This window comes from Polypterus senegalus, chromosome 10, assembly GCF_016835505.1.
Source record: "Polypterus senegalus isolate Bchr_013 chromosome 10, ASM1683550v1, whole genome shotgun sequence".
NCBI lineage: Eukaryota > Metazoa > Chordata > Cladistia > Polypteriformes > Polypteridae > Polypterus > Polypterus senegalus.
In genome coordinates, this window is record NC_053163.1 from 84,572,169 (window position 1) to 84,592,134 (window position 19,966).

The 19,966-nt window shown below is 35.6% G+C and overlaps 1 protein-coding gene across 1 annotated transcript in view; it reads right to left on the reverse strand.

Annotated features, from left to right (window-relative positions):
• Nucleotides 1–482: 482 nt before the first annotated feature.
• Nucleotides 483–19,966, reverse strand: part of tspan7 (tetraspanin 7) — a 30,089-nt gene continuing 10,605 nt past the window's right edge. The window contains exons 3-8 of the mRNA XM_039766049.1: nucleotides 19,299–19,373; nucleotides 17,364–17,459; nucleotides 7,624–7,779; nucleotides 5,585–5,668; nucleotides 5,073–5,157; nucleotides 483–2,246 (exon numbers count right to left, since the gene is read on the reverse strand). Of these exons, the coding sequence (XP_039621983.1) occupies nucleotides 5,089–5,157; nucleotides 5,585–5,668; nucleotides 7,624–7,779; nucleotides 17,364–17,459; nucleotides 19,299–19,373 (480 nt within the window). The 3' untranslated portion in view covers nucleotides 483–2,246; nucleotides 5,073–5,088. The remainder of the gene's footprint in view (nucleotides 2,247–5,072; nucleotides 5,158–5,584; nucleotides 5,669–7,623; nucleotides 7,780–17,363; nucleotides 17,460–19,298; nucleotides 19,374–19,966) is intronic.

The following is a 19,966-nucleotide window of genomic DNA, read 5'->3' on the forward strand; positions in this document are numbered from 1 at the left end:
CTTTCATTTTATGCAAGTCCCACTCTCCAAGCCAGCTATCCACAAATACCTACTGTAATCACATATTTATTTGTACATTTTCTGTTGCATGTCCCTTTATGTAACTGTAATTGTACTGTAATGACTGACTGGCAGGCAGGCAGGCAGAGACGGAACCTGAACTCGATTAAGTGGGGATGAGTGTGAAGTTGCATCTGCTGTACACTGTGCTGGGCTTATTAAACAGGAGTGTGCATTGTATGTATAAACAGAACTGAACAAATATATTACCACATACCTTATGAAGGCTAAGCGTAACAGATGTAATGTTGTCGCTAACCTTTGTTTTACTTTTTCACTACAGTAATAACCTTTTACCTATTTTTCCTTTTACTCAAACTCTCATATGTCCCTTTCCTACTACAGGCCCATACATACATGAAAAGCAGTATTTCATGTCAAGTAACATTATACAACTAGCATAGATAAAAAGACACACAATCTGAAGGAAATTGAAAAGTACTTTTATTTCAAGTATAATTCATTACATACTGTTTCTGTTAACTGGTAGCATTTAACACTGATAGCTCTGCAATTGCAAAGTACATAAACATCCTTTCTATACTTAAATGCACCCACTGCACAAATCTACAGTTGTCTGCAAAATGGACTAAAGTGGAACACATCTACTGGCAAAGAACATTTAAATAGGAAAAATTAGTGAGGTATTTATAGTCACTGCCGATAAGAATAAAGGGCAATCCATTCACTGCAAAAGTGTCTAAATGATCAAACAGATCATTTGATTTGATTATAAGCTAAAAAAACCTCTGTAGTGTATTTTTTCAAATTAAATGGGCTAAAATAGTTATACTGTATGTAAACACAGCATAATTTACAATGATACCTACTGTAAAAGAACTGTCTTCTTGTTTGGGGTTTATAACATGGAGCCTCAAATCCAAGCAACTCTACACTCCAAACAACTCCTGTAATTCCATGAGAACATACAAGATCTAATAATATTGGCCAGGTGTATTCTTCTATTCTGCATAACAAATGATAAAATGCCTACTGTGCACGAAATAGATCAAGTACAGGTGATGTCTATGATACTAAAAGCAGGTAATAAAAACATTAACTAGAAAAATATTACGCAACTATAAACTATACTTTACTCAGGCAATCTGTAGAATAAATCATCTGACAATATTAGTGTATCAAAATAAAAAAAAAAAACTGGACAAGTGTACATTTCTTTCTTCACAGTCTAAAAGTTATTAGTTTGCTTGTTTTTATAGTACAATACTTTTCTTATAATGCTATTATACAAACAGTAATACAATATCCAATCTAAAAAGGGATAAAATGATTATAGAGTCCAAAAGCAAATGTGCTTCTTCATTACTGAAGCTTCCATAGTGACAATTTACAACATGAACACAGTTTCATCAAACTTTCATTTTTAAATGTAGCAGAACTCTAGTAAATTGTCTGAATAGTGTAATTTGACCAGGTTATTTCATCGAACATGTTACAATAGGCCCCCTATCATATTTTGAAACACTAAGTCACTATATCCCTGGCAAGCCTTGTCCAATGCCTGCATCTAAAATAGCCACAGTCTTAATATTTTTGTGGAGAGATTATAAAAGAATATGGCAACTCAAAAGTAGCTAGCTGTGGCAAGAGGCAAAGTTCATTTACACATGACTTGTTCAAATTTCAAAAGTAAAAACTAGTTCTATACAGAAGTATTGCTTTTGAGTGGGAGACTGCTTGGCAAAAATGCATGCTGCACTATTAAATGTACAGTATATGCTCACATTGACCAGCTCTAAGTCTCACATGCACCTATTATTTGGCAATTAGGAACGCTCCCATATGAGAAAGAATACAAGGAGGCTTGTGGAATGAGCAGAAATGCGCATTGTTATATAAGAAACACCCAAGGATCACCATAACTGCTAAAAACTTTCAAAAAAGTAATGTGAAATTAGAGGTGTAACTTCCAAATACATAATATACACACTATCACCATGGAATTAAAATATATCCTCATTTATCAGTAACAGGTAGCTTATTCCAGGTATTAATTTAAAATATTTAGGTAAAGGGCCGTTTTGCTACAATGCTACTGTTTTTTTTCCTATGGAGTTATAATATCAAAAATACAAAACATACAATTAAAAACAAAAAGTACAAGTAAAAACCAGTCTTCCCTTCAGGTTATCTTCTTGTAGGTGTTTTAAGAAATCATTAAATCCCTGTAAAAGAAAAGATTTAACTTGTATTAGTTGGAGTTCATCACTTAAAAAATAATGTACTTTCACAAATTGACACACATGAAGAGTTGCATGTATGACCTACAATACCATGAAGCTATTGTATCAGCCCTAGAGATGAGACAACTGCGAGAAAGGCAAGGTCAGCATCATTAGGACAATTCAATACCAATTTTGACAAGGAATGGAATTTGTATCTAAACATTTGCTAATACAGCAAGGACAAAGACATTTGGCAGGTGCTATCAAACACTGCCCAATTATTAATTCTTATGAGATATCTACTTGCCATGAATAATAATGCAATTTAAATTAAACTCCTTCATAGTTCATATTTTATTACCATCAATGTGACAAAATATGAGATTTCTAAAACAATTAGATTACTATTACCTGTTTATGACCTGAATGTAGCAGCATGCCAATCACTATAATAAATAAAGCAGCACCATTTTTTGTACATTACCCTACACGCAGAGTAAGGAACTGACACAAGACCGCCAAGCAAATTCTGGGCCCACTCACTGCCTTTCCTTGTCATATCTGAGAAGCTTGGTAGACTTAATCCATGGCAACAAATATCCACAATTTTGTCTTGTTTCAGGAACCTCCATGGCAACTAAACAACTGTGCAAATCTTTGTAATTCAGCATCAGTTTGTTTTCCCATTTACTGTTATGACCAGTTCACTTTTAAACTGCTGTAGCATTTTATACCAAACAGCATGGCCACAGACTCTTTGTGACCGATGTAAGGTAGAGCTTCAATAATAGGGACATTGTTAACAGCACTGCTGCTTTAGTGTACTGGGGCAGGTCCTTCTGGTGACGGGGATGTCAGCTGTGCAGACTTCACCTGTTAATTTATTCACATTCACATTTACTAAGTGGTGCCTCTGGCTCAGTCCTGAAAAATCTGAGGCACCCTATCTGGGTGCTTATCCAGCATTTTTCGCTATGGACATTGTAGACGGTTGGGCACTGCTGGTCAAGGAAAAGTCATGTATCCACACAGATGTAGTTTTGTGCAATATAATAATTTATTTTCTAATTTATTCTCTGAAAATACAGACATATATCATTTTCATGTGTTTGTGTGTATCTAGTTAGCAGTGTATTGGATATGACCACATATTCCTGTTCTAACCCATTTTTCTAGTTTAGTGTCACTGGGATAATCTAGTATAACCTTGCTGTGGTAATTTGAATTTAGCAAAAAAAAAAGTAATTTCACCTAACAAATTATTGTTGATTCTTTTAAAATATCATTATGTAGTCTTTGTCTGTGTAATTTAATCACCCTTTCAATATATCAACTGAGCTTAATTAATTATGGCCAATACTGGTAGGTATTGATGACATAACAACATAAGAAATTTGACAAATGAGAGGAGACCAAGCAGTCCATCAAGCCTGTTTGTTTAGCCAGCCGATAGCTAAGCTGGCCCAATAAAAATGATGGTATGGAATGAAGACAAAGTCCTCTGGGATGAGTACCCAGAACTACTTAGCGCCAGGCAGCTGTGATAGCACTACGCCACCAGGCTACCCAAAAAATTAAAACTTTCATTGCTTGTTTTCTGGATCTGGGATTGAACCACAGTTCTTAGCTTGGCAACACAGCTTTCAACTGATGTGCAACTGGTCAGTACATGACATTGGTCAGTACAGATATACTACCTATTCAATTTGTTAACATGCAGGAAAATAACTGTTTAAAACTTTTGAAGACCTTAATGAAATGTTTATATGAGAAAACATAACACATCCAAGTTTGTGGTGAAAGTATGCCTGGCATAAGATCAGCTTTTATTTACATTCAAACATTATGGTAATTGCTAAAAGGTCAAATAAAAATGGCGTTTTGAAAGTTCATTATTGGTATCCACAGCCTAGCCTTCGTTGACAAGACGTTTTCAAAATGGAAGTACAAACACAAAATTAAAAAGGAAAAAAAAAGGTGCTTTTCTTCATACAACCAAGAACAAGATGGAAAGTAAACACCTACCCAAAGTGCAGCGCTAGAGTACAATTATTTAAATATACATATTTTAAAAAATAAACACAGGTACATTAAGCAAGTTCTTTTGCTTAACTAGATGAATTAGTGGTGGGGAATGAAGAGGAAGCCCTTTGGTTCACAGTCCAGTACCTTTATTGACTAGTCCATAATGCCAACCTAAACTCTCCAATGAATACAATATATTGATTGAACTAAACAGTCTAATGAAGGATTTAGTTTCTTTATTTTACTATTGTATACAAACGATGTTGATCTGTACCACTTATGATGCTCTAATAACTTTGTGTGCTGTTTAAGCATCAGGGCTACTTACAGACTGTAGTGAGTCTCAATCAGATTATATTTGCATATTGTATTTATGATTTTCTTAAATGATACAGATACATTCATATGTTTTTTATCCTGCTACTAGAATGAAGGATCTGTGTCTCTCACATGTTACGTTTTTCTCTAGACACACCTTGCTTTGGAGTTCCCCCTATTTATAGAACTTTCTGTAGACCGATTACTTGCGTCTACCACATTTATAACACATTGAGGTTCACTGTTAATGAAGATCAGTTCGCAGTGTCTTGCTGAAAGAATGTTTGGCAGCTATAAAGCTTTACTCTTACATATCTTTGCTATCTGCTTCAAAATGTCTTCATATGGCCTAAATTAGGAAATAATATCACCTGACTAAAACCCAATGTACCCCACAGTGATGAAATGATGAAAGTCACTGCTTCAAACCGACATTGCATTGTCTTTCCTTGATTCCACGTACAAAAAAAAACATAGTCATACCTGACCGTGAAAGTGATCACACCATTTCGTACTGGTTGTTTGTGATATACCGTGAAAGGCAGCATGCCAAAAATATTCCAATTAACTAAAAATAAAAAGGCAAAAAAATTATTTAAATCCAAAATGTAAAACATGACCAGTTAATGTCACAACCAATCTAGACTTTACATGAGACAGCTTTGAGTTTACAAGTTACAAGTGATTTTTAACAGACAAGTAAAACAATATAAACAGATACAGTATAACATGAAATAATGCACATACTATAGTAGCAGTGTCTTTTTTTTTTTTTGACCTAATGATTTGCTGTAAAAGACACATGACATAACCACCAGGCTTTATAGAATAAGGATCAGTAGAAACAACTCATATAATTATCTGTGAAAATGGCCTTTAAATGCCCTCAATTCACAAATAGCACACTACTAAAAATAATTTAATCACACTATAGGAAATACAATAAGATGAACTGAATATAGAGCATGAAAAAGGCTCTTGTTAGCAGTAACTACCTGGAAGAAAGCAATTCCAAAAGAAATTCCAGCAATGACGCCAAGGTTGGATTCCATCAGATTGGTTATAAAATTGATGCAGCCCTAAGGGAACAAAGGAAGACACCTGTAAATACACTTCTACTAAAATTATATTCTGACCCTATTTATATACGTGAACTATGTAAGTTGAGTGTTTGAAAACCATAAAAATGGTTGATAAAAATTACATCTCTATCATGGGGAAAGAGGGAAACATTTTAAAATACACAAACTAGTCTCTGACTTACAAGACTATTGTTATGGTAAAATGATGACTGTTGCTCTGGCTAAAGTTTATTTTTTATTTACTTAAATATTTTTGTTATGATTTAAATATAATTTTTCATCTTATGTTTTTAATTCTGTTTGTTCTTTGTATTTACAGTATGTAATATGATTTTTTATTAATATGGGGTGATCTATTAGTTATATTTCAATTTTATATTATGTTAATTCACTTCACTAACAGTTAGCCAATTTAAGTTATTCAGTCATCCTGAAAATATGCCAAAATAGGGACAAAAATTCTTACTACTGGCATATACTTTTATGATGTGCTTCCCAGAAGTGTACTGTACATATCTCCTAATGGAGGGCAAATATTTAAGAACACTCCAGTGAATGTAAATATCTGCTCACAATGTTAGTGGATTTAAGAGAACAAAAATTATGTTGTTTCTACCTGGCTTAATTGTGTCAATTGTATATTGTTTCACATGTTAAAAGAAGACCTAAAGTGCAAGTTATACCAAAACTGAGGTATATAATAATTCTAAGAAACTGGAGGGCCTGTGAAGGATACATGTTTTTCTTGCATTTGGAGATTGTTTTATCCCAAGCCTAGATATTGGGGACCAAAATGCTAAATGATTGCCATATTTTACATTTTACACTGTTTTATACTATAATTTTTCAAATTGTATTACAAAGTCCATAATAGGAACACTTGTGACATATAGACATAATACAATTTTATACCCATTTCCTGTATTATGTTCATTAATAATTTATATTTTTCCACCAAAACACATTTTTTCAAATTGACATTAAATATGCTAAAATTACCTCAGCACATAAAAAAAATTGGACCTACTTCTTAATAATAATAATAATTCATTACATTTATATAGCGCTTTTCTCAGTACTCAAAGCGCTATCCACACAGGGAGGAACCAGGAAGCGAACTCACAATCTTCCACAGTCTCCTTACTGCAAAGCAGCAATAGAGATGAGAAGAAGCAACAGTTTTTACAATTTGTCTAGAGAGACAAATAATAAACATATCACTAATACATCACAAAAGGGTCCACATGTCAGGAAAACCTGTACGAATTTGTTGCTGTCCATTGTATTTCTTCACTTGATGTATGTTAAAATGTAAACAGCTTAATTTTAAACTACTGAAATAAATCATAAGTGCTACCATTCAAGCTAAAACGACCATATAAGTGAAGGAGTGCTGGATTATCTGTAAATTATGTCAAATGGGTCTGGACACCAAGTGAGCTTCCACTATAGGTGCAGCTTAAGCTAATTACAGTACATCATGTTGTACAAATAAAAGTGTTTATTCATAATGGTACTGGCCCTGTAAGTGTTATAATAAGCCCATTTATGAATGAAAAAAGCAATCAGTAGCACAAAGATGGCATTGGTTTTGCTTAGCAACACAGATAAAGCAGTGCTCTTGGCTAATATTTACTTTGGAATAAATAACCAAGTGATACAAAAAAGAGAAGTGATTTTGATTGGAAACATGCAGACTACTCAAGTCACAAATAAGTGGTTAATTGCCAATGAAGTTACATTAACATACACATATTACGAACAAATTAATACATTAACATTTTTATTCCTGCACTAATTCTAAAATTAATAAGTAAAAGGGCAAAAAGACAGCAGGACAGACATTGCCATACATGTCATAGACATAAAAAACTCAATCTGTACTTCTCTATATACAAAAAAAAAAAAAACTACTCTCATCAGCATTCAAATAAAAATATCAAATATCTCACCTTATTATGGACAACTTTTTCAGCCATGGTAATGTTTTTCAGAGCATCAGAACTACATTGATCTACTTGAATGCAGCAGCTCTTTGGAATTCCTGCTTGTAAAAAATATTTTGTTTTCTCCCAGTCAGTGAAGTTTGTTGCTCCGCAACACTTCAACTGTAAAAACAGAGGAAAAAGGATATTTTTGATTAAGATTCTCATTTTCTCAATCATTCTAAATAACAGGAGAAAAAAACTAATTAGGTACACAAAAGTCCTTTTAATACTCTACTTGTTAAAACAGTACAGTATTTTAAATCCACACATGTAAATGGTGGTATAGAACCTTAAACAATCGGTGGAAGGAAATAGAAAATAGAGAAGTTAATGATTTTTTGCAGTACAATCTGACCTGTGGAAAGAGCTATTGTAGCATGCTTCCTTAGGATATATCAGAAAGCATTTACATTATGACTTAATAAGATACTGGTACTGTTTAAAGGGCTGCTTCTCTTCTCAGCCAGGAGCCGAAGTGTACTTGATTGTTATACACAGATGATCTAATTTCCACTGCAACACATTCAGGAAGTCTCCTTTTACTTGTAGCGGGCCTCAATTGCACAACAAGATCATGCAATGAAAAGCATGATGAGGAAGAAACAGACTTCACTAGTCGTTGTAAATTTAGTTACATAAATTTAATTCACTGGTATTTTGAGCGCTTTGAGTAGTGAGAAAAGTGCTATATAAATGCAAAGAATTATTATTATTATTATTTTATTGTTCTTATTTGATACCTAACTAATGTGCAATTTAAGTAATATTATAGTAATATTATGATGTAAATAGCAGCAAATGAATGTATATAATCTATAAGCTAATTAGGTATGTCTATTAGCTGAAGTAATGTCACACGTGTAATACACATTATCCATTTAACAAAGTTTCCATGGTATTTTATCAAAATGTACTTTAATGCCATCAGATCAAATGTCACTATTCAAAAATATAAGTTGAATTTATTTGAAAAATATCTTATTTGATGGCAAAAGCTGACATTCAGTTGTAAAAACAACGGTTGCTTACGTAATGCAACAGAATTTTGCACATCACTTCCACTACCTGCCTTTTTGTAATTTTGAATAGATAGACAGAGAGATAGATAGATAGAGATAGATAGATAGATAAAAGAAAGTCTTTTTCTTTGTTTCATTGCAATTTTAGCTTTCTCGTGTTAAACTTCAGTTACTTTCTCTATTTAAAGGTTGTGTTATTTTTCCAAAGGCAAACTAAGCACATTCAGTACATTCTCTATGTATAGTTTGAAACTGTTTGCCCTCCATGCCTTACCAACTGCAAGGCGGATCATAAACTAATAGTAGTCTATTATCAGAGGGACAAGAAACAATCGGAAAATTCCATTTATAATTTAGCTTGTAGGGGTTAATAGAACCTCCCCTTGACTATGCACCAATACTGTATATAAGCATACATTTTAACATAGCTAAGAAAATACATCAATTTAACATAAACTAACTAACCAACAAATGGCTCTTACAGCTCGCTGTCTTAATAAGTAAAACTTACAGCCCACTATTCACTGTCCCTGCTGATGTAATACTTGCTTGTTTTACAGCACAATTAGATGGTCTCTGTAGTGCGATGCAAACAGAATCAATGCTTTAAATGGTTATACAAATATATTTGCATTTTGTCTGCTATATTTAATATACATATTTGGTGTAGTCGTATGTACATATATACTGTACAAAAGCATTTAGCTTATACTAGGTATAGTGCACTACATAAGCTGCAGAAAAAGATTCTTTTGAATGTAAACTGGTGTAACTGATCAGACTTTCAAAATATCAGGTCTTACTGGTGTCCCAATTGTTTTATTTTATATATGATTTAGATAAAAATAAACCAAAAATTATTTAATTTTCCAATTTTCCATTACTAATTTAGACAAAGTAGTAGCAGATACACAACAGCCTGTCCAGAGGCCTTGCAGGTGTAAGTAATAAAAAAAAAAACAGCTTAAAAAAATCATAATCTATTCAAATAGATTTTTGGAGGTCGTGGTGCCTATTTGTTACAATTCTGGGGGAAAACTGCTGTGGTGTTAATATAACAATAATGGAACATTATGAGACTCCAGAGTTTTTATTTTTTTATTTTTGTTCAAATCCTGCACATTCATTATTTTCTATCTGGACTTGTGGTCAGTGTGGTAATCAGGGGAGTCTCATTGGCTGAACGCTAAAATCTTACTTGGGTACTACAGAATGCATGTATAAATTATATATAGAGATTCTTATCTGTTAGGATATGCATAAACTGGGTATATTAGAATTTTGCATTATATATGGATATGCAGTTTGCAAACAAAAATACACCAGCATTACATGGAAAACCGCTTTTCATGACATATAGAACTAAAAAGCTACTATATCTGCTAATGATTGCTGCAGCTTTGCCTGAACCATTTGAATTCCCTCTGAAGTTTAACACCCACTTCTTTTAAAACATGTGTTGACCTACCAGTGGCCCCTGTTCACTACTTACGATTACTGGAAACTGAAATCCCCTTGGTAAGCATTGCTACAGGCTCATCCTAATAATGGGCTTGTTTACTGATCAAATAAATGCAGGAACACTGTGTCACCCGCATTAGAGTTTGATTGTTCATTTCCTAAGATAGCCTCCACCTTCATCCTTGAATCCTCCTGATTTAAAGGATGCAAATATAAATTACCATATTCTCATTGGGTTTTTTTTTTTAGCCTAAAATGCACAAAATATTTATTTCTGTTTAAAAAAAATGTATTAAATTTTCGAGGTTGGATATTTGTGCAGCTCTTACAAGAGGCCACTTTGGGTTTAGAGGCCGGTTGCTGGGACGTCCCCTAGGTCAGTGACAGTACAGCATATGAAATTTAACTACAGATGATATCAGTCAAGTTTAAAGAGGTTTGGGTGACTCATTTGTGAAATCATATACTGTATGGAATATTGTGTGCTGTTCTCTTCTGATCTCCATCTACAGTGCATCCGGAAAGTATTCACAGCACATCACTTTTTCCACATTTTCTTATGTTACAGCCTTATTCCAAAATGGATTAAATTCATTTTTTTCCTCAGAATTCTACACACAACACCCTATAATGACAACGTGAAAAAAGTTTACTTGAGATTTTTGCAAATTTATTAAAAATAAAAAAATTGAGAAAGCACATGTACATAAGTATTCACAGCCTTTGCCATGAAGCATCCTGTTTCCCCTGATCATTCTTGAGATGTTTCTGCAGCTTAATTGGAGTCCACCTGTGGTAAATTCAGTTCATTGGACATGATTTGGAAAGGCACACACCTGTCTATATAAGGTCCCACAGTTCATAGTTCATGTCAGAGCACAAACCAAGCATGAAGTCAAAGAAATTGTCTGTAGACCTCCGAGACAGGATTGTCTTGAGGCACAAAACTGGGGAAGGTTACAGAAAACTTTCTGCTGCTTTGAAGGTCCTAATGAGCACAGTGGCCTCCATCATCCATAAGTGGAAGAAGTTCAAAACCACCAGGACTCTTCCTAGAGCTGGCCGGCCATCTAAACTGAGCGATCGGGGGAGAAGGGCCTTAGTCAGGGAGGTGACCAAGAATCCAATGGTCACTCTGTCAGAGCTCCAGAGGTCCTCTGTGCAGATAGGAGAACCTTCCAGAAGGACAACCATCTCTGCAGCAATCCACCAATCAGGCCTGCATGGTAGAGTGACCAGATGGAAGCCACTCCTTAGTAAAAGGCACATGGCAGCCCGCCTGGAGTTTGCCAAAAGGCACCTGAAGGACAAAATTCTCTGGTCTGATGAGACAAAGATTGAACTCTTTGGTGTGAATGCCAGGTGTCACGTTTATAGGAAACCAGGCACCACTCATCACCAGCCCAATACCATCCCTACAGTGAAGCATGGTGGTGGCAGCATCATGCTGTGGGGATGTTTTTCAGTGGCAGAAACTGGGAGACTAGTCAGGATAAAGGGAAAGATGACTGCAGCAATGTACAGAGACATCCTGGATGAAAACCTGCTCCAGAGCGCTCTTGACCTCAGACTGCGGCGACGCTTCGTCTTTCAGCAGGACAACGACCCTAAGCACACAGCCAAGATATCAAAGGAGTGGCTTCAGGACAACTCTGTGAATGTCCTTGAGTGGCCCAGCCAGAGCCAGACCTGAATCCGGTTGAACATCTCTGGAGAGATCTTAAAATGGCTGTGCACCGACGCTTCCCATCCAACCTGATTTAGCTTGAGAGGTGCTGCAAAGAGGAATGGGTGAAACTGGCCAAGGATAGGTGTGCCAAGCTTGTGGCATCATATTCAAAAAGACTTGAGGCTGTAATTGCTGCCAAAGGTGCATCGACAAAGTATTGAGCAAAGGCAGTGAATACTTATGTACATTTGATTTCTCAGTTTTTTTATTTTTAATATATCTGCAAAAACCTCAAGTAAACTTTTTTCATGTTGTCATTATGGGGTGTTGTGTGTAGAATTCTGAGGAAAAAAATGAATTTAATCCATTTTGGAATAAAGCTGTAACATAACAAAATGTGGAAAAAGTTAAGCGCTGTGAATACTTTCCGGATGCACGGTATATATCTAATATATAAAGCAGACTCGATGTATGTGTGTATGTTTGTCCACCATACAAATCTGCACCGGGCGTCCGATCACCAAACTGGGGATGGGGCTCCTTTGTGAACAGGGGTAGGTCATGGGGTATGTTTGGTTGTGAAAAATGTTCGTGGTGAAGCGCAGGGCACCTTTTCACCGACACAACGTTTGGCACACGCCCCCGTACTTATCATCGTCATTTGCAACAGACGTTCACGGCGGCGCCATCTAGCGGCAGCTTTGCTCCCTGTACGTCGCTCTTTACCCATGTTGCTTTAAATTACCAAGAGATGGCGGAAGTGTCCAACTATGAGAAAGCTGACTGTTTTGATCGGGTGAAGGGGAACTGCCGTATGGATGTAAAAACAGACATTCACAGTGGCGCCATCTAGTGACAGCTTTGGTCCCTGTGCGTCGCTCTTTACCCATGTTTCTTTAAATTGCCAAGAGATGGCAGAAGTGTCCAAGTATTAGAAGGCTGACTGCTTTGATCGGGTGAAGGGGAACTGCTGTATGGATGTAAAACGTGAACGACCCAGTGTGTGTGACCGGCTCACATACCTGCGTTTCCGCACGTCACACTCCCACATGTACTGATACGGCTCTACAGTATTTCATTCTCCAACGTCCTTTATATGGCAGCACGTTTGAATTGAGACTCGCCTTAAAAAGACAGCATCCTTCCCCCACCATTTTCCCCACATGCAGCAGCGGTTGTATGTCACTTCTCTCTGTAGTTACCATCGCCAACGTCCGTTAGATGGCAGCACAGTTCAACACAGACGCTCCTTATAAACAGAGCACTCCTCCCCGCCATTTTTCCCCAGTACAGTTTCAGTGCTACTCTTTCTCACTAGCTTTCCGTATTTGTGGTGCTATTTGCTCACTTTCCGACTCACAGTACGATTTCAGTGTTTCTGACTGACTGGTGCTATTTGTTCGCTTTCCGACGTACTATAAATAACGTAAATTCATCTCACTGTAGTGCTTATTTCGTATATTATAACTGTCCTGCTTTTCACTAATATACCCATGCCACCGAAAAACAGACGTAGAATTGGAAGGTCTACTTCAGATGCCAGAAGAAAGTCTATTTCAACGGCGTCTGAAATGCCACACCAGCCAAAATACACATTACAGGAACTTACAATACAATGAATCAGAAAACTGTTTGTTCTATTTCTTTCATTTGGGAAATTCACTGGTTATAGATTCCTGGGCAATGCCGGGTACTCCTCCTAGTGTGTGTGTGTGTGTATATATATATATATATATATATATATATATATATATATATATATATATATATATATATACACACATACAAAAAAAGTCAGCGTGTAGATGTATGTATGTATGTTCCAGCATCACTCCCGAACGGTTGGAGCGATTTTCATGAAACTTGGTACACATGTTTCTCATTCATTGACTAAAAATACTGTAGGGTCAAATCAACCCTAACCCACCCCCTTCTGGGTAGGGTGGGGGGTGATCTTGTGGTCTTGTATGCATGTTATCATCCAGTTGACACTCGGAATGACCACCAGAGGGCAAACTGGAGGTGACTGCTGGTATTCTTTATGTTTGAGCACCACCACACCCCTGTTGCTTTTGAAATTAAATAGAATTGTCTTCTTCCGAGCGTCAACTGGATGATAACATATCTACAAGACCGTAAGACAAGCACATTAGTGAGTCTTCATTCTTTATTAATTTCTTTTTTTATTTTTAAATTGTGTTTTTTTTTTTTTTTTTTTTTTAATTATATTTTTCTCAAACAATTGAAAAAAACACTTTATTTTCCTCCCGGGCAATGCCAAGTGTTTCAGCTAGTATTCAATAAAAATAAACAAAAACATAAGAATCCAACAGTAAGTCCATAAAAGGATTTGTTACTAGACTTGCTCTAGGACTGACAATTGTGAGATACAAGGAATAATTTTTCAGTCTGCTAGCAGTACATTAATCTACAAATAAAACAATGCAAATTTGACCGACTGACTGACTCACTCACTCACTCATAACAAAAACATTATTTCCTGATTAGTTAGAAAGCTGAAATTTGGCAGAATGATACATTTAGGCCAGTACACATCAGTTCAGAAAGGACATTTTGATATATAAATATTTAGGGGTAAAATCCCTCATAACAATACAAAAACTAAATACCCCAAAATCTGAAAAACACTTTGACCGATTTAATTTAAATTTGGTGGAGTTATAAAAAAATGAAAATGAACTTATACTCATTTTTTGTCTATATTTGTTTATAATTATACTGTACTGAGTACACTATTCTAATGTGCCATACAGCACAGACAGAAGCCCAAAGAGAAAGACTAGGAACCCCTTCTGAAACCTATTTTCAGGTGTGCCGGTGTATGCACATGAAGGTCTCCATGAACAACTGCACTGTCCAATAGGATGGACTGATCAGTGAAGAAAGGCAGGTGTCTTAGACAGGAAAAAGATGATACTGTAAAGCAGAAGGAAGAAGGAAAGTTCTGCTAGAAAACTGTTGATTACATTCACAACGCCCTTTTTAAATGTTATATTGCTTTTGATCACTTAAAATGTAGAATCCCTTTTGAATGATAATGTACTAATTCCACATTGTATAATATGTGTAAAGGCAGATGGAAATTGTTTATTTTTTGACTACAATTGTAGTAATATGGTAGATATGTATATATTATACTCTATTTGGAAGTTTGGCAACAAATTGTCCTGTTATGTAGTGAGACAGTGCACATGATATGATATTTTCTCATATAACACAAATAACAATTAGGATGATGTTGTAATCTATATTAATAATGTGCAAAATATCTTAAAATATGCTAGCACTTGTGAATTGTTAGCGGCATCATTCTGCAGCTGGAGTAAGTTGCTGGACATGTTATATAATGCGATTGCCTTGACAGAAGCATGCCGCCGATTGCCTCCATTTCGCTAAAGATTATGTAAATGAAGGCAACAATTGAAACTTATTGGAAAAGTAATCAAAAGTGACATGGCCTTTAGGAGCATTCCAAAATTTCAGGTCAAGGTCATAGTGAGGGGGGTTTCCAGACTTTGAAGCCTTGTCTAGAGGAGGGGGTCTTCTGGAGTTTTCCCGGTTTTCCTCCCGCTAACCTCTCAGTGTTTGCTTCTAGGTTGGGGTATTCTTATACTCCAGCACATATTTCCAGGAGGTAGCACACCTGAACTGCACTCTTTGCCCTGACAGCACAGCATTCCTTTGCTCAATTTCCTGAAAAAAGGTCCACTTGATTAGTCCACAATTATGAATCCAGCTTTGAACACAATTGAAAGTATAGCAGCCAGAAATTGCTATCAAACAATTTTATCTATCTAATTTGGTAGTTTGAGCAATCTTGCAGTGCAGAATGTGCACTTATTCCGAAAATCTAAAAGATTCCTAAATGTATTGAACTTCTTGTGTTATAGAAAGTAGGAAAAAATTATTTAAATTTTGCATGTGTAACAGGAACAAGATGAGAAAAAAATTCAAGACGCTGAATACTGAAGGCACTTGCAAAAAGACTAACTGATAATCACACTTCTAGCAAAAGGTTAAAAACACAATACAATATGTTAATTTTAGCTGTCACTTTGTTTTTGTGTGTGTTAAAAGCAATATTGCTCAGCTCCACACACCCTAATGTCTTAAATGTCTGTCAAAGATCCTTCTTTTATATGCATATCAAGCAAACTGCACACTACAAACTCAAAAGTGACTGTGGATGTCACTAAATAGGAAGGGTTTAACAATGAAGGAAACCCTCAGATTTACATGGTTGATACAGCATACACTTTGACTGGTCTTTCTATTACACAGCAGTGTACTCAGCATTTTCTCCATTAAACATGAAAATAAATTTTTAATGACATATTGCATTGTTTTGTATACTTGAAAGCATGTTGTCAAACAGCTGGATGTTGTTTAGTGCTTTGTAGTTGCCAGCAAAATTCTCAACAACATTCTTGAATGCATCCCATGCAATTTCCTTCAGCCCCAATATTAGATCTTCAAACTGCCTATCATTGATGATGTGTCTGATTTATGGACCAATACAAATTTCTCCCTCAATCTTGGCATTAGATATCCGTAGAAACATCTGTATCAAATATTGAAATCCTTCACCTTCCTTGATTATTGCTTTGACAACATTGTTTCATCAGTCCCAGTTTTAAATGAAGAGAAGTCAAAAACATTGTTGTTGGCTAGAGTTAATGTCCTCCACTTTTCTGCCCTGGAACCAAATGCTTAGAGTCTCACCAGTTCTTTTTACTGTACTGAGACTCTTTAGTACGGTTTTCCCGTTCACAAATGAAACAACAGTACTTGGTATATCTGATCTGCATTGATAGTAGCAGTGCCACCACTTTTGGATCACCACAGATGTTCCAATTGTAGTTACTGCACTGTATGTGTATATTTATAAATAATAGGAAATCACAAAAACAGGAGACTGAAATAAAAAATATGTGATAGGAAAATGGAAAGATAATTTTGTGATCAGCAGGCCAAAATCCATGCCATACACCCAAAAGTGTTCAGAAAGCAAAGACTTCATTGTCCACTGTAATCATACACCACTAAAATGCATTGCAAAATTAAAAAAAAAAAATTAAATTAGCTATTTACTTTAGAAACACCTATGGTCTGGCTTTACTTGTGAAAAGAAAAGTTAGCCTTTTAATGTTTACAACTTTTCTTTCCTCAATACATTCTAATTGTGTTAATATTCTGTAACTTACTGTTGGAAATACAGAAAGTAAAAAAAAAAATAAAACAAATAAATAGGAGTAATGCACTACAGGGTGACAACAGCCAGGAACAGTTTAATACTGTACATATACAGTAAGTCAATATGTAAAAAAAATTCAAAACGTAAATCTGGGTTTTCAAACCAAGATTATGTAATCTCTTATTTGTAGAGTGGCATATTTGCCACTACTGTACCATGTACAGTATATATATATGACATCTAGCAAATTGGAATCTGCTGTAATTCATTTTAATATTTCGGACAAAAAATGATATTGCAAAGATTGAACATAAGTACGAAAGTAAATGCAATTCCTTACATTGAACTGAATATTGTCAACAGCACTGCTCTGTCGGCTGGAGGCATTGTAGTTTTCCAAAGCTTCACCATACTTGTTGGTTACAACTGCCTTTATCTGAAACGGAAAACAAACCATAGTTTAGTTTTGCATTCTTTATTCTAAAATAGGCACAATTTAGAATTTAAGTGAGGCTCATTTAAAAAATCAAATGATGACTGTAATTTTATAACTGCAATGACAATCTATGTTCATAAAAAGTGAAGTTCAATGTGCAATTAGGTAATAAATTCTAGAATTTGTCTGATGAACCTAAATGTCTGAAACTAAGCTACTACATTAAGTAGCTACAAAATGCACCAAGATTATCTTTAAGTAAAAATGTAAATTAGAAGAATACAAAATTTATATTATCAGAAACATTCCAAAGTAACTTTTTCTTGGATTTTTTTGTTATGTGAGATTTCATCCATCTATTCATCCGCATAAGGGCTGCATTGAGCTTGAGCTCCAAGGCAGAAACCAACTATGAGCAGGGTGTACATGCACACCAATTTAAAGATGTACAAAAAACATAATTAGGACATCTTTTGAAGAAAGTCAGAGTTCTCATAGAAAAATCCACCCAGATTCAAGGAAAACGCACAAACTCCATACAGACTCTGCCTGAGCTGGGACTTGATACCAGGAGCTTTAACATCTTAGTGCTAAACTCATGGTTATTACTAAACATTCACAATAAAGGTCAGTATTTAGCTTCCATTTGGCATTTAGTAATGAATGTGTAAAAAGGATATATAATACTTTAAAAGCATGACCATTTAAAAAAAAAAGCTCTGATGAGCACACACAATTCAGTACAACATAGCTATTAGGCTTCTAATCAGTCTTTTACCCAATAATTTTCTGAACTTGCTTATTTCTAAAGGCTTAAAGGAAGACAGATTCAAAGTAGGACTCCAGTCCTGGATGGGACACCACTTCTTCACAGGTCAGATTTACTTACAATCCCACACTCACTCAAAAGAAGCCAAGTGAAAGTCATAAGTCAACAAGCACAATATTAGGATGTGGAAAAAAACAGGAGTAATAGAGAACTCTGTGATCAGAGAAACAATGTCAAAGCTATACACGGGTTTGAACTCAGGATACAACATTTTTGAAAGGCTCCAACTTTGATTATAGAGTGGGCAAATATATTTACAGTTGTAGATTAAATATTCCAAATTCATTCATTTCAACAACAGTTCTTTATGTCTATAGTTCCATGTGTGAAGAAATGTTTTTGTATTCTTTGTGCAGTAGTTACACTTCGGTGGATTCTGTTTCTTTTTCAGTGGGTGCAATTTGCAGAACTTTATAAAAGTTTAATGGTCAAAGAATCAGTAACTCTAAAAGACAATAAAGAAAATTTAATAACATAGGCTAGGATGGCAAAGCGATGCAGTGGCTAACACTGTTGTCTCATGGATCCATTACCAATGGCTTAGATCTGTCTAAATCCTGTGCCTGTGTGGAGTTCACAACCTCAAGAATGTTAAGAAATGTAATGAGCCTACAATAGCCTCATGCAAATGTGAATGTGTACACAAGAGAGCTCTCTGACAAACTGGCACCTTATCCAGTGTTGCACCTGAAACTACTTGGGTATATTTTGGTCCTTTACGACCCTTAATTGGATTAGGTAAGTTTGAGAATAATCAGTTTTAAAATTTTGAATCCAGTATGTTATATACAAATGTTAAATAACATGCTTAACAGATAAAAGTGAAAAACTACTTGCAGACATTAAAGACAGTCTTGTTTAAGTAGAAATGTCTGAGAAGACCACGTAGAGCAATAAATAGCCGCACTCATAACAACAGAAAACAGGGCAATACAATTTCATTATCACAAAGCAATCCGGTGCTTATAATGTGGGAACCATGAAAATCATTTCTGTAAAGATTTACCTACCTCATGCCTGAAGAGGAAGCCTGAAATACCAGCCACAAGCTCAGAAAGGAAGACAAGGGAAAGGAACATGGCATACTGAGGACAGAGAGAGAAAGGGAGACAAGGCAATAATGTTATCAGTAGTAGCAACATCTTATTAACAACGACTTTACATAAACAGCCCATAAAAGCAATGGCAATTAACCTGCAAATGAAACTTCAACAGTTAAGTACACACATGCATATTATTTTTAACCAATTTTCAAACTCTTCTGGAGATGGATACTGATGTGGGCATCTATAAAAACAGAAGGTTTGTGTGGTTTAATATTGCATGGCTGGAGTCAGGTTGTGGTCCGTCACACAGGGAATGATGGCTGCTGTGTCAACCTTATAAAGCATCTTTCCCTCGATGAAGTGGTGTGCTGTCTGGCCTGTTTGGTGAATGCTGGCCCACACCATTACATTTCTTTCTTTTGACACAAGCATAAGCATACCTTTCTCTTTTTCTCATTCTCAACACTCTGGCATCACCCTTTGCATTGAACATACTGAACTCATCCAAGAAGTGGATTTGATGCCACTGCTGGTGAGTCCATTATAGCTTTGGTATGGCCAAAGAGAATTAGGTGTGAAGTCTAGGTTGTGTGAAAAGAGGCCCTCTGATGTGTCACCTTACTCGAAAGCCA